This window comes from Microcebus murinus, chromosome 2 (genome assembly GCF_040939455.1).
Source record: "Microcebus murinus isolate Inina chromosome 2, M.murinus_Inina_mat1.0, whole genome shotgun sequence".
NCBI classification, from domain to species: domain Eukaryota; kingdom Metazoa; phylum Chordata; class Mammalia; order Primates; family Cheirogaleidae; genus Microcebus; species Microcebus murinus.
Window position 1 is genome coordinate 1,018,916 of NC_134105.1, and position 15,531 is coordinate 1,034,446.

Sequence of the window (15,531 nt, forward strand, 5' to 3'; positions counted from 1 at the left end):
CTGGGGACGGGGTCTCGAGGCACCCCATGATGCAGCTGAGCCTCTCTTCTTTTCGTTTCCTCTCCTGATGGGGAAACAGGACACGGGACAGAATCACAGCCCACGTGCGGTGCTGGGCTGACCTCACGTGCTCTGGCTGCCCAGCTTGTCTCCCACTCACCGTTGCCTTGTTCCCCTCCCTGGACGTGGGAAGTTAAACGGGCCACCCGGAGGCTGGAGGATAAGCTGCCCCGGCAGCCCCCGGCCCCCGAGAGCCTCGGGACTGTGCCGTTCTCAGGAGCAGAAGCCTGCAGCCTCACAGCCCTGGGCTCCCTGCAGAGGCCTCGTTTATACTTGGGTGTGAAGGGCTAAGGCCCACCATGGGCTGGAGAAGGCACTCGAGGGCCTGCCTGTGGCCATGTGAGGGCCGGCCTGCTATCCCTCTCCCGCCCTGCCGAAATCCAGTGACCACCAACTCAGAAGGGCCTTCCAGGTCCCTGGCCCTCTCCACACCCATGGTGGGCTGCAGGCCCCTCCCCGTCTCCCGTCCTCTGCACGGTGGTCAGACCCGCCCCTTTCTCCCAGGTGCCCGGTGACATCCAGTATTCACTAAGCCCAGCTTCTGTACAGCGCCCATTCTGGCCGTGGCTCAGAGCGCGTGACTCCAGATTCCGTCTTCCTCCCCGTGTGCCCCGGCACACGACACCCCGAGACGTGTTAGCCGCCCGGGGCCCTCCCGGCCGTTACCCCAGGAAGGAAGCTCCCGCCCCAACTTGTCCTAGGGATGGTCTGGGGGTGTCTCTGGAGGTCACGGGAGTGGCCCGGGCAGGTCTGCAGAGAGCTCGGGGGTCCCAAGCCTTGGCCGATGCCCTGCTACCCTTCCCTGGTGCGGTGGGGCCCATGGCTGCCATGGTGGCATCGCCTCCCGTGGGCTGAGTCCGGAACCTTCTCATTCCTGAGCAGCGTAGCCGGGCGCTTTACCGAGAGCCCTGCCGGCGTCCCGTCCTTGCCACACGCGTCTCGTCCGGGAGAGGAGACGGATTGGGCCCCAGGCCTGTGGTTACTGGGCTCCCCGTGGTGCTGGGCCCTCCGCCCGGGCCCCCCGAACCTGGGCACTTTCCCGACCGGCTCCGCTCCGGGCCCCACACCCCACCCCATCGGTTCTTTTCCTGTCTCTGCAAATCCTAGAAACCCACGGAACAGCCACGAGCGTGTCCCCAGAGGCCACTCCCATCCTCCGCGGCTGGCTTAGCAGGGGCCTGGCGTGCGTGCGGGTTTCGTAAATACCAGCACAACAATCGCAGCGAAACCGAAATAGATGCTTCCTGTGAAGGCAGAGGGGCTGCGGCGACCTGACATTTATTCCCTCGGCTCCCTTCCCGGGGACAAGACTCCCAGTGACGAGCTGTGACGCTGTCACCAGGACGCAGCGCCGGTGACACTGGAATGTTCTCTCTGCCCGCGATGTCAGGGACCGCACACAGCCCTGCACCCACGACCCTTGCGGGCCCCGTCCTTCCTCGAGCGAGCCTCCCTCTCCCCAGAGCTGAGTATTTACCTCCCTGAGCATCACCCTCTGTCGGCTGTATTTTTAAGAGACTTCCTTCCAGAAAAAGACACAGCTACTATTTTTGTGTTTTTCCTTCTTCTGCAAGATGAGAGTAAATGCCAGCTCTTCTCCCAGGGTTGCCGTGAGAACGGCATGAGGCAACCGCTGCGCAGCGCCTGGCAGGCGGCTCCGGCTCGGTCCGCGCGGGTGTTATTTTAGCATCCCGCTGCCTTTGCTGTCCACGCACCGTCCGCTCCGGGGTGGCGTTCCGCGGTTACATGTGCCTTCCTCGTGTCTTTGCGTGAGCGCGCCGAACTTTCCCCTGAGCGCCCTCCCGGCCTGGCCGCCCTGGCCGAGGGCCTCCAAGTTCCGGAAGGGACTGTGTCATGTGTCACCAGGGCTGTCGGGTGTTAGAGTTGGGTACCCCTTTTCCGCCGCCTGCTTTGCTGTTGGAGGGTCCCCTGTCACTGGGCCTGCCTGTAGCGCCCCTCTCTCTTGCCGCCCCGTCCCGTCTCTCCTGTTAGAAACGGACGTAGACGGACTTTCAGCCAGGTCTGAGTGGGGAGCAGGGGCCTCTCAGCCCCGGGTGCACCTGGGAGGGTCCAGGCCTTGCGTCCAGAGACACCGGTGAGCGGGTCCAAGTGGGGCTTGGGTCTCAGCCACCTGCGAATTCCCTCCTGCCCCTGTCCCTGGCGTCCTCAGGGGAGGCGGAGCTGGGAAGCTCTGCTGGCACTCGCAGGATCGACCTTGGCATTCCAGAGCCCTCCAGAGCATCCTTGCTCTGAGCTGACATCCACGGTGTGCGGGTGCCAGACGGCAGGCTCCAGCGAGGCCCTGATTCACGCCTGGCTTTGCTGAGTCTGCTTCTCTGCTTAGAGGGGTATGGAGAGGCGTGGATGGGCCAGCCCATGCTGGGAGGGGGGGAACCTCGTCGGGGACCTTTGTCCCCACCTCCAGGGGAAGTGTGGGAGGCAGCCCTAGGTGCCTAGATGGCAGGCCTGCAGGTGAGCTGGGCAGCTGCTGCTCCCGTCCTGGGCACTGCCCTGCCCGGAGAGAGCACAGACATGACATGGGGTGTGGGAGGGACAGCACCAGGTCTTGGGGCCCTGGGGGCCCCGTGGGCAGCCGCTCCGGGGTGGCCTCCCCCGTCCTGCTGTGGAATTGCATAGGCAGCCTGGCCGCAGCAGTGGGGGCTCAGCAGTAGACGCAGAGCCGGGCTCCCCACTCCCGGGGACTGAGAACACTGCCGCCCCTGTCCTGCCCACCCACTGCTTGTCACCACTTCACTCCTCCAGAATGCTCGCGGGCACGTTGCCCAGGCAACCAGAACGCCAGCGCCCGTTGCTATCCTTCAGTCTCCTCCAAGTACCTGCGAAGGCTGTCGAGCACCGCCAGCCCCCGGCCCGGAGTTGCTGCAGACTCCCCGCCTCAGGGCTGCGGGGAAGGGAGGCCCCCTGGGCTTGACTGACGGCCGGGAGTGGAGCGCAAGGGTTCTGGGTGATCCCTGGGGTCGCTCACAAGCAGCCGGGCTTAAAGCATGCCCTGTGTAGTCCCAGGACACCCCTGCTATGTGGGGGCCTGTGTTCACCCAGTTTTACAGGTGGGGAAACTGAGGCATGGAGGGGATAGCTGTGCTGTAGGGTGTTCCACAGCATCCTTGGCCTCCGTCACTAAATGCCAGTAGCAACCCAGAATGGTGATAATCAAATATGTCTCTAGACATTGCTAAATGTCCCCTGGGAAGGGGGGGAGTTGATCCCCGGATGAGACCAGTGCGGACCTGACTGGCCCCCGGGACCACAGGATGCCGTGCGTTAGGGTCTTTTGCAGGAAGGTGAAGCGACTCACCGGGGCCGCCGTGCCTCTGGGTGCCGCGTGGGTGGGGCAGCCCCTGCCCGGTGCGCGGTATCCAGACATGGAGTCACTGCAGTTTCAGGTTACAGAAAGTTTTGCTTTTGAGCTAGTTTTTCCAATATACCCCTGGTCCCACCGGCGTGAGATGGTTGGGACAGAGCTCCTGAGCACGGGGATCTTAGGTTCCCCCAGTCCCAGGCTCGGGGCCCAGATCTGGGGCCAGCACTCGGTGGCCCGAGCCAGGCTGCTCCACCTGTGGGCGCAGGTCGGGGGTATCTGGGTTGGGGACGGGCCGGCGCAGCTTCCCGGGCCCTGACCTTGGAGCAGGAGTGAGCACCGCTGTCCTCGGGGTGGGAGGGGCGCCGGGAGGACCCCAGGCCCCCGGGACTGACCCCTGCTCTGGGGCAGGAGAGTGGCCAAGACTCTGCCTCGATGGGATTCGGACAGTCCCCCCGTGGCTACGGAGGGTTCTGTCCAACCCACGCGAGTCAGTCCTGTCCCAGGATTGTCAGACTGCCGCTCCGCGAGTCAGATTCTGCACATGCGTCTGGCTGCTCGGGCCACTGAGGATGGGAACCTTCCGGGCAACCTGGAGCTCCTGTCCTGAAAGTGGGGGGGTGTTTTTAATCATATTAAATAAAGGCGTGGAGCACGGAGCGGCCGTGACAGGACAGCACGATGACATCAGGCAGGGAATGCCATGACAGTGAGTCACGGCTTACTGTGTTGTCATCAGGGAAAGCAAACCAGTGCCGCTTTCCGGAAGGAACTGTGTCCCTTCCTGAGCCAAGGCTGGGGGCCGAGACTGGGAGACGGTTGTGTCCCCTGAGTGGGTGTGGGGGAGGTTGGTCCCGGCCCTGACATCCAGGGGAAGCCGCCTGCACCTTCTTGGTTTTGATCGGGGGGACTCGGGGTGAGCTCGCTCCTGCGGGGAGCCAGGCCTTTCTGGGAAGAGGAGAGAACGGACGTGGTCAGCGCTGGACAATGGCGTTGCTCCCAAGGGCAGAATGACGGGGACCTTGGAGCAACGTGGGATCGGAGGAGACCCGGGGGTCATGAGGCCATTTCCGCACCAGGCGCCGAGAGCTCTCCTCCCGCCTAACGTCACGTTTCTCTTCCCGGCGAAACCCGCGTTTTGCCAGAGGGAGATCAGACGGAGAGAAGGGGGCCCAATGTGCTTGAAGTTTGACCCACCCCGGGTCAGGGCTTGGGCGTGGCTGCCAGCGTCCCCAGGGAAGGCTGGCCACCGGCTCCGTCGGGCCCCACGTCTGTGCCCCTTGGTCCCGCGTCTTTGCAAGGAGGGGAATGCGCCACCTCGCTGGGGAGAAGGTGGATCTGACCCTGCCTGAGAACAAGTCTCCCGGGCTCTGCCCCGCTCCCTGGGAGGCATCCGGGTGGCGCGGGGTCTCTTCCCGCAAGGACGAGTGCAGCAGCCTCGGGGCCCTTCTGGGCCTGGGTGGGGGTGCGGTGGGGGACACTCAGGCTTCCCACCCCCCACCGCCAGCTCCCTGTGTGTCTCCCAAAGCCCAGGGGCATTTGGGACTTCGACGGTGGGTTTTCAGGAAAGGAAAAATAGTGTCCTTATTCCCAACCATCTCCTCGGACCAGCCAGTGCCACCTCTCCTGCCTTCCCTGGCTGTCAGATTGGGAGTTCCAAAGGGTTAGAGGAAAAGTGACCCCCTCACCCCTGGCCAAGAGTATGCTTTGCGCTCAGCGACCTGCTTCCAAAGATTAGCGTGTGGCAAGGGGCCGCGATAACCTTCCCGGCGAGGACACCTGGCCAGTGCTCCTCCCCCAGCCGAGAACAGGTGCCCTGGCTAGGAGGCCATGAGAAGGGCCCTGTCTCCTCTGGGGTCTTCTCCAAATCACATAACCCCGGTCCAGCCGTGAGAAAACATCCAACGAATCTCCCAGGAGGAGCGTTCTGCAGACTCCCTGACCACTGCTCCGAACATCAGGGTCACCAACAGCAAGGGAAGTCTGAGAAACGGTCACAGCCCAGAGGAGCCTAAGGAGAGGTGATGGCTAAATGTTGTGTGGAGTCCTGGACAGCGTCCGGGGACAGGAAAAAGGATATTAAGTGGAAACGGGGAAACTCCCTGTCAGGTGTGTGGTGTAGTGAGCAGTAATGCGCCGTGACAGGTGCACCGTGGTGACGCGGGATGTGATGAGGTTTAGGGAACAGTAATGTGCCGAGACAGGTGTACCACGGAGCCCTGAGATGTGACGTCTGGGGACACTGGGAAGAGAGTGCCCGGGAACTCTCTGTGCTCTTTGGCAACTTTTTTGGGTGAATCTTAAACTATTCTAGAACAAGGTTTATGGAAGCACTGGTAGAATTGGGGCGGGAGTCAGGAAGCGTCTGGGTGTGGGGTCGTGTGGGGTGGGGTGTAGACCCCGCAGAGGCTTCCCGGGTGAGTCCTGGGCCCCCCGAGAAGCAATGTCCCCCTCGGGGCTGGGGTGGGGGTGGCTTCCACAAAGAAGACGGACTTGCAAGGAGCCACCATGCCACTGTGTCCCAGAACAAATGGCTGCGTGTCTGTGCCGCCTACTTCCCTGGAATCGTTTCTAGCTGTGCCATGTGAATTATTGATCACAGAGGCACAGGTTTTCTTAGAAGGGGAGGAGGGGACCTCGGGGCCCAGGGGACCTCGGGGCCCACCTGCTCCCACCGTCTCATACAAATGACGGAAACGCTGGGGCTTGCAGAGCGGGAGTTACAAGCCCATGCTCGGCTGGCCCCATCGGAGAGGGTGTCATTCCCCAGGGCCCCAGAGCCGGGGGATGGCAGGGCCAGGAGCAGACATGGGGAAGAGGGTGTCTCTGTGGCAGGACTGGGGTGGGCTGGCCACCTGTGGGACAGCTCCAAAGTCCCATCCCCTCCTGCAGATCCCAGGGTGGCCCCCGGGCCGCGCAGTCCCCAGGCTCTGTCCCACCCGCCTCTCCCCGCCAGCGGCTTCCAGGTGGCAGACACCACACTCGCCCAGCCCGGGAAGGTGCAACTTCAGGTAGAAGAGATGTCTTTGTTCCCTTAATTGACAGCGATTTTCTTCTGTGCAGAAAATACACAGAAGGTAGCGAACTGAATCTCAATTCACCGAATCTTATTAAACTGTTCTTGGGGAAAAAAAAAAGATTTCGATAAAAATTTAGAAGGAGGAGAAGCCAGAAAGCTGCAAACCAGAAAGTAAAGCGAGAGGCCGCAGCAGGTCCCCGTTGGGAAGCGGCTGGGCGGCCGGTGGCCGAGGAGTCGCTCCTCCCCGACGGTCACGGGGGTGAGGCTGCCCCCAAGAGCCGTCCCCGCCTGTCCTCGCGGGGACGAGTGGCTCCAGCAGTGACCGAGTCTCACTCCCAAGGGGTCCCAGCGAGGACCAGCCCGCCGAGTCCCCCCTGCAGCACACCTGCCGCTCGGAGGGGCCGGCTCTGCCGGGACGGGGGTCCCTACACCTGCCTCGCCCCAGTGCCCTGCGCCCTTCCGCCTCTCCGGCCCGGTCCTGGGATTTGCATGGAGAGACGCTTCGCATGCCTCAACATTCGCCTTCCCAAAGCGCACGGCTTGGTGGCGTTAGTGTGTTCGCGGAGTGGTGCAGCCACCAGCGCCGTCCACGAGGCAACCCCACGGCGTTTAAGCAGCAACCCCAGTGACCCCACGACCCTCCCGGCCCCTCGTCATCTGTCTGCCTCTGTGGGTTCCCTGCGCAGGGCGGGGGTGGGGGGTTCATAGAAGTGGAACCCGACAACACGCAGCCTTCACTTCCGTGCCCCGCGGCGCCTCCTGGGGCCTCCCCGTAGTGTGGACCAGCTCGCCCCTCCTCTGCCAGGCTAAATCGCATTCCGCCGTGGGGCTACGCAAGCTTGGTTTATCCTCCCTGGGCCGGTGGACACTGGGTTATTTCCATTTTGGCAGCTGTGAGTGACGCTGCGGTGGACAGTCACGTGCAGGATTTGTGCGTGGACAGTGTTTGTCCCCGGGAGTGGGAGTGCCAGGTTCACGGCCATCCTGCGCCTTACGGAAGGTCCCGGCAGTGGCCGCCCCGTCTTCCACGGCGGCACTGCGTTTTGTCTTCCCACCGGTGGGGCCCATCTCCCCGCATGCTGGCCAACACGTGGGATGGCCCGTCTCTCTGTTTGTGGTTCTCCTTGTGCCCGTGAAGTCGGCCCTGTGGTCTCAAGGGGCCCGTGGAGACCCCGGAGTTCTGGGGGAGCCGGTGGCCCCTCTGCCCACGCCGTGGCCTGGCCCACCGGCACGTGTGTCGCATGACAGTCGTGATGGCTTGCAGTACCCTCCTGCGGATGGCGGGTCACCCGCCGTCGTGGTGAATGGCTGATGGTGCCGTGGCTGCCTTCCTAGGGTGAGGCCCTCCCGGAACGCCCTAATCTGGAGACGAGAGCAGCCCTGGGGACCCCGGCCCTGTGCTGAGCAGGGCCAGCGAGGAGAGCATGCCTGAGTTCTGCCTGGTTTCAGCGCCAGTCCCCAGGGATGGGGAGACGGGGCCTTGGTTGCTGCTCCTGGGGTCCTCGGAGATGTGGCCGAGTCCTCCTTGTGCCAAGAAGTAGCCTCTCGCCAGGAAGTCCCCAACAGAGTCCAGGACTACGAGGTTCCAGGGAGCACACACGGGGTGGTGGGGCTGGTGGCAGCCCACGGAACCCGGCCCAGCCTCCCCGTGGGGGCGGGGCTCTGTCTGACCCCAACCCCTGCGTTTCCTCTGTCCTGGCTGGCCCACCTGCCCTTTGTTTCCCTCTCTCAACAAATCACTTTAAAAAGGAAGAAGCTGGACTTGAAGAGGAAAAACAGATTGACCTCCCCCTGCCTCTGTTGCAGTCGGTTGGTTTTTCTGCATAACAGCTGGGTGTCTCGGAAATGAGGGGGTTTCTATAGTAACCAATTACAGCCATGATTGGTGAAAAATCACAGAAATATCCTGTGTGTGGAGTTATGCTGGGGAGGCAGGCACAGGCTTAGGTGCTGTAATTTTAATTTCCTGGGGCAATATTTCTCCAAGTGCTGATGGCAGGCGGGTTGGCTTGTCATTGCTTTTGATGCAGCTGCCGGGCGGTACCTGCTGGGGCCTGTAGGGCCTGGTGGGGACTGTAGCACCTGCTGGGGCCTGCTGGGATCTGGGTAGGGACTGGTATGGCTTCGCAAGGCTTGGTGGTACCTGGTTGTACCTGGTGGGGCCTGGTTGTACCTGGTGGGGCCTGGTGGTACCTGGTTGTACCTAATGGGGCTTGGTGGTACCTGGGGGGCCTGCTGGGATCTGCTAGGGACTGGTGGGGCTTAGCAAGGCTTGGTGGTACCTGGTTGTACTTGGTGGGGCCTGCTAGGGCCTTCTGGAATCTGGTGGTGCCTGGTGGGGCCTGCTGGGATCCGGTAGGGCCTGTTGGTACCTGGTTGTATGTGGGGGGCCCCAGTGGTACCTGGTTGTATGTGGGGGGCTCCAGTGGTACCTGGTTGTATGTGGGGGGCCCCAGTGGTACCTGGTTGTATGTGGGGGACCCCAGTGGTACTTGGTTGTATGTGGGGGGCCCCAGTGGTACCTGGTTGTATGTGGGGGGCCCCAGTGGTACCTGGTTGTATGTGGGGGGGCCCCAGTGGTACCTGGTTGTATGTGGGGGGCCCCAGTGGTACCTGGTTGTATGTGGGGGGCCCCAGTGGTACCTGGTTGTATGTGGGGGGCCCCAGTGGTACCTGGTTGTATGTGGGGGGCCCAGTGGTACCTGGTTGTATGTGGGGGGCCCCAGTGGTACCTGGTTGTATGTGGGGGTCCCCAGTGGTACCTGGTTGTATGTGGGGGACCCCAGTGGTACTTGGTTGTATGTGGGGGGCCCCAGTGGTACCTGGTTGTATGTGGGGGGCCCCAGTGGTACCTGGTTGTATGTGGGGGGCCCAGTGGTACCTGGTTGTATGTGGGGGGCCCCAGTGGTACCTGGTTGTATGTGGGGGTCCCCAGTGGTACCTGGTTGTACCTGGGGGGCCTAGTGGGACCTGCTGGGGCCTGCCGTCAGGTGAGGCCGTGGGCCTGCTCAGAGAAGCATCTCGTCCCCCTGGGGGCCAGCATCTGCCCAGACGTGCAGGCAGTGGGAGAACGAAGGCTCCAGTCGGGTCCCAGCCGCACGGGCCACATGCAGCCGCGGAGGCGCGCCCCCGATGTGTGCACGGGGCGCCTCACACTGACCTACTTTCCTCCACGTGGGGATGGCGGCCGTGGGCCCGGCTGCTTGTGCGGAGAAACCGCACACTGGCATAAATGCCGCGGGAGCATTAGCTTGATGAGCAGTTCCCAATTTCTGCAGCGAAGCATTTTCATTCTGATTAAGAGCTGGGGCCTTTTTATTTGTGGATTGGTCCGTTTTGGTAATTAGTGCTCATTAGCAAGAGTTTCTCTGAGTGTCCTGACGACCCAAGGGACCCACTTGTTCCCAAGTTTCGGTGAGAGTCGGACTTGTTCCCAAGTTTCCGTGAGAGCCGGCCCGGGTTTCAGAGCTAAAGGAGGAGGGGTGTGCGGTGTGTGTGCAGGATGCACACGCACATAGATGCTCTCACACGCGGACCCATGCGCACAGACGCGCTGACACGCGTGGACACGCAGCTGCACTCACTGACACGCACGTGGGCACGCTCCCCACCAGGGCAACCCCACGTCTCGTGTGCACCCAGGGCGCACGGGCACACTGGCGCCTGCTTGTAGACCGCCTCTCACGTGCATGCTCACACCCCCTCGCACTGACACGCTCACGTGCTGACACACTGGTGCACGCACTCTTGCACACTCACTGGCGCACGCCCATGCTGTCTCTCACACACACCGGCACACATACTTGCACACCTGTGCGTGCCCCTGTGCACACGCTAGCACACGCTCGGGCCCTCCCGAGCGCACACCCACGGTGAGACGCCCACACCGATTCATGCCTTTTTAAGGTCACGTGATGCATCATAAAGAAAAACCGCCCAGCTTGTTTTCCAGGGCTGGCTTGGGCAGCTTGTCGGGCTGGTGGCTCAGGGCTCGGAGCACCCTCCCTCACCCACCCGCGACTCCCGTCAAAGTTTTTGGATTCGTTTTAACTTTCCGACGAGAGGCTGGTGATGAGAAGTGACTTTGAATGACACCGATAATCAGTCCTCAATTATCTGAGCCGGGGGAACGGGGAACGTGGGCCCGCAGCCTCCGGGCCCTCCCACGTGGCCCCCGCCGTGCTCTGGGTTCTCGCGTGACAGGCAGTGCCCTTGGTCCGGTCCGCAGACAGCTGGGGCCCAGTGCCGGTGCCTCCCCGCGGGACTGGGGGGCTCCGTCTCCCCTGCAGCCCCGCCCCCTTGCCGGGTCTGCCGGGTTTGCTGCTCCACCCTCCCGGGAGGCGGCTGAGGGGCTCCAGAGGGCACCTGCGCGGAGGATGAACGGGGAGCGGAAACGTCTCCAGAACGGACACTTCCGTGTCCACAAACCTCCCGCTTATCCAGAGCAGATCTCATCTCCCCGGGTGAGGTCCGGGGAGGCCAGAAACAAGCAGCTCTCCACGTGCAGCATTTAAGGCGACACACCTGCTCTCAGACACGCACGTCCGGCCTGCCGCCCGGGGAGAGGGGAGCCGGCCGCGTCTGCCCCGTGAGCCTGCGCGGCAGGTGTGGGTGCTCAGGAGGTGCCCACGGGGTGTGTCCCAGGTGTCGCCTGCCAGGTTGGGTCGCACTGAGAGTCTGATGCACTGTCCCTCCTGGGCTGCAGGAGCATGGACATGGGGGAAAGCGCCTGGCCCTGGGGTCCCAGGTAGGGCAGGGTCCCGTCCTGCCATGGCTTCCCCTTGAGTCGTCCTGGGCCTCCTTTGTGTTATGGACAAGGACAGACGGGGACAGGCTGGCTTTCTAAAGTCCTCGTGTCAAGGCCGACCCTGGGGGTTGGGAGACTCCGTCTCCGTCCCGTGGAACGGGCTGCTGGGTCACAGCCGGCTCTGCGCGCAGCCCGCTCCCGGGCCCGGGGTGCCAGGAGCCCGCCCCCCGCACACATGGCGCTGGCACTGCACTCGCAGGATGCTGCGGGGAAAGCCGCACGTGAGTCAGCCTGCGAAGGCAGCGGGTGGGGTGCTCGGTTTCCCTTTTGCAGTCGGCGTGAGCTCTGGTGTACGCTGTCCCTGCTGCGGGGGTGGAGACATGGCCTGGGCCCGGCCCCTGCCTCGCTCTGACCGTCTTCTCTCCTCCCTGCAGCTCCATGTCCACCCCCTGGCCGGGCTGCTCCCTCGGAAGCCATGCGTGGATACTTATAGCCATGTTCCAGCTCGCCGTGGATTTCCCCGCCTGCGAGTCCCTGGGCCCCGGCCCCGAGTTCCGGCTCCTGCCGCGCCCGTCGCCCCGGCCGCCCCGGTTGTGGAGTTTTAAGAGTGGACAGCCAGCGCGGGCCCCGGCCCCCGTGTGGAGCCCCCGGCCGCCCCGCGTGGAGCGGATTCACGGGCAGATGCAGACTCCTCGGGCCAAGCGGGCCCACAGGCCCAGGGACCAGGTGGCCGCGCTGGTGCCCAAAGCGGGGCTCTCCAAGCCCCCAGCTGCAGCCAAATCCAGCCCCTCCCTGGCCTCCCCCTCCTCGTCCTCGCCCCCCGTGGCCGGCGGGGCCACGGAACAGCAGGCCCTGCTGAGGAGGGGGAGGAGGCACCTGCAGGGGGACGGTCTCGGCGGCTTCGACTTCAGAGGCGGCCGGCCCACGACGGAGGCCGAGTTCATCGCCTGGGGGCCCACGGGGGACGAGGAGGGCCTGGAGTCCAACACCTTTCCGGGCGTTTACGGCCCCACCACGGTCTCCGTCTTACAGACGCGGAAGACAACCATGGCCGCCACCACCACCACCACCACGGCCACCCCAACGACGCTGCAGACTAAGGGGCTCACCGAGTCCCTGGACCCCCGGAGAAGGATCCTGGTCGGGGCTAGCACAACAGAGCCTTCCACCAGTCCCAGCGGCGATGGGCAGAGCGTCAAGCCCCCCCGGATCCTGGGGGAGACCTCAGGTACGGCCACCTCTTTTCTGGTGGGAGTCTGCTTGGGGTTGGGGGCGGGGGGCCTGGCTGGGGGATGCCGAGATGCTCCGGGGGCGACACTGCATATGGAAGCTCGGAGCGAGGCGGGCGTTATGTGTGCGTGGACTTGCACGTGCATTCGTGCGTTGTACTGGCAAGCACAGGCTGTGCCCGGGGCAGGGAGAGCTTCCCTTGGCGTCCACGTAGAAGTGGCGGGCGCTGTGCCCACCATTGGGGACCGGCCGAGCCCCCCGGGCACAGAGCTACGTCTTCCAGCGCTGCAGAACATCGCCTGCCGGGGCGGCCCAGGAGTAAGATGTGGGCAGGTCTCATGGTGGAGATGAGAGGCCATGGGGGGTGGGGGGCGGGGACGTGGGGGGGAGGGGTCACCAAAGCCCTCGGAGGTGTGGGCCCTCTGCGGGGTTGGTTCCTGCCAGCTTGGCCGTGGTTCGGGTTTAGGAATGGCCTGAAACAGCAGGGAAGGCCGAGGCTGCGTAAATGGAGGCTCTTCCGGCGGTGGTAACTGAAGCTTCACTTTGCACTCAGTGACTCAGGTGGCAGAGTTCTGGTCCCTGGGGCCGGGGTAGGAGGGTGTCTGGAGGCAGGAGAGTCCTCTGCCGCTGTATTCCAGCTATGTGTGGACAGACACAGCTCTTTGGCTTTGAAATATCTCCTTCCGTGTAGTTCTGTTTTGTTTTTTTTCCTCCTGTACCTTGTCCTCCAATTGCTTCAAAAGGAGAATCTCCCAGCCCAGAGCTTGTCCCTGCACTGGTCGGGCAGCTGCACACGCGTGGCCCAGGCATCACTGCAGGCCTGGTGGGAGAGCTCAGAGCCCCAGAGCCAGGCTGTTCTCACCCACCTCCGGCCCCCTCTGCCTCTGTGAACCAGCCGTGGCCTGACGCCCCAGGGTGACGCAGCAGTTCAGGACTCTGAGCTGTGCGTGCACATCCTAGACAGACAGCGACCTTTGCTAACTTTGTAAAACGCCAGGCATCCGCACAGAAGGGGCGGGCACGCTGGTTCCTCCTCACGCCAGCTCTGCCACCCCCTCGAGGGTGTGGGCTCCTCGGGCCTCTCGGGGCTAAAGGGGAGGGAGGGGACTGCTCTCCGGAGGTCACCTGCAACACGGCTGGCGCGGCGTCCCTGCCCTCCACGCCCTGGCCGTGGTCCGTCTCACCTTGGGCTGCAGGCCATGCTCCGTGCTTGGACAGCCACTCCCGGGCTGGGCGGCTTTTGTCCTTCACAGGATAGCTGCTGACCTACTTCCCTCCTTCACCTGGAGGAGAGGACCTGCCGTTTTTATTCTGGGCTCCTCTTCCCTCGAGAGCAGCGTGTCTATGAAGGCACAGCGGAGCTTCATGCCGGTGCCCGGCAGGGGGCTGGGAGCTGGGGAGCACCCTGGGGAATGTTCCAGAGGCCCAGCCTAGGGGGCCTCCCCTGCAGCCGGCACCGGGGACTCTGCAGACCCTCGGGCCACGCAGGGTTCATCATCCCATGCAGGCCCCTGCGAGCTGCTCGGCAAACTCACGAGCCATCATCGTGCCATGCTCTCACTTCACTGCCACCTCCTCTGCGTACGTCACTGCCGCTGTTGACATGGATGGGGAAACAAGTTCCCATTTATTCCAAATTACATTTGTTATTGCTAAAGTTAAACGGCCGGGACAGCGTGATAAGGCTCAGCAAATGAATTCACAGCACATTGCATGCCGCTAATCCAACTCGACAGATGCTTATCTTGGAAAAGATTTGTGGTTCTTCATCATATAATCTGGTGCTAGATTAATTTGTTTAGCAAAGCAAATTTAAAAGGAGAAACATGTGTCTGTTTGCTTCTAATGCAAAGAAGTGTTAATTCTTGAAAGCGACCCTGGTCTGCAGAGGCGGGGAGGAGGCAGTTCACAGGGGACCTCGTGGGGGCCGGACGGCAGCCCCCAGCCTCCAGGCCAGGCCAGGGGAAGGGAGGAGATGCCAGATGACTCCTCTCACGGGGTCCATCGTAGCGCAGCTGGTGCTAACTACAGAAGTGAGTGACCCACACAGAAGTAATTCAAGCTAGACTCTGGGAAGAACTAGCTACTTGATGCAGGAGGTGAGCGATTGCTCAGGCTACCGAGGACAGGCTGTATAACCCCTTATCCTGAGTCCTTCCTAGATGGAGGGGTTGGGTGGGGCAGGAAAACTGAACTGGATGGAAAAGGTGGTGGGGCACAGGGCTGGATTCCCCCGAATCCGTCTGCCTCAGCAATCACCAGGTATAACCTGGGTCCCCAACTCTTTGTGCAGTGTGACCACCACTCACTCTTCTCAGACATTTAGGGCAGCGCGAGTGGTCTTGGGGATCCCGGAGCTGCAGTTTGGGAAGCCATGCGTTGCTGCGGTCAGCAGCACCTGCCTCAAGGCTGAGAATGTGGCAGAGACTCTGGGCTCTGCTGCATGTTGCCGTGTGACCCTGGGAAAGGTCGCTTGGTTCCCTTTCCTTCACCAGCAAACTTTAAGCTCAGAACTATTTCTCCCAAACGGTTGCTGTGGGACTCAGTGCATCAAAATGGAAAATAAAATAAGGTTCCCGGTGCCTAAGAGTGCTCAGTTGTTTTTATACCCAGCAGGAGTGGCTCTGGAAAGGGCTGGCAGTGACACAGGCAGAACAGGCCACCAGGGACCTGGGAGTCTCTTCAATTCAGAAACACTCAGATTTGCTCACTCACTGCTAAGGCCACCCCAGAATTTGGCATTGGAGATTTAGAAAGTGATATAAAACCTTCATTAAATCAGTTCTTCTGTCCATAGAGGAATCTTTGGAATCATATTTTGGGATGTGTGAATTTTATTTTTGCTTCTGTAGAGAAATGTTTAGAAGGGACAGGATACATTTTCCTGTTTGTACATAGTACAGACGTTGATGGACACAGAAAGGACAGGTGCCCGGTGATTTGGAGCACTCTGAGATTTCTCTCGAACTAACGTTACATGGAATAGCTGCTGGAATGGCCGAAGGAGCCTCTCTCAGAAATCACTCTGCGGGCGAAGTAGTTGGGAAATCTCCCCGAGTAGGACGAGTCCTATTGTCTGCCTTCACATTCCCGGCTTCAGCTCGTAATAGCCATGTAAACGGGGCCAAATTGCTTGTCATCTGTGTGCCTCAGTGG

At 62.2% G+C, this 15,531-nt stretch overlaps 1 protein-coding gene across 1 annotated transcript in view; it reads left to right on the forward strand.

Moving 5' to 3' along the window:
• Positions 1-15,531, forward strand: part of AJAP1 (adherens junctions associated protein 1) — a 126,455-nt gene that overhangs the window by 46,229 nt on the left and 64,695 nt on the right. Inside the window, exon 2 of the mRNA XM_075993394.1 lies at positions 11,580-12,373. Within this exon, the coding sequence (XP_075849509.1) occupies positions 11,580-12,373 (794 nt within the window). The remainder of the gene's footprint in view (positions 1-11,579; positions 12,374-15,531) is intronic.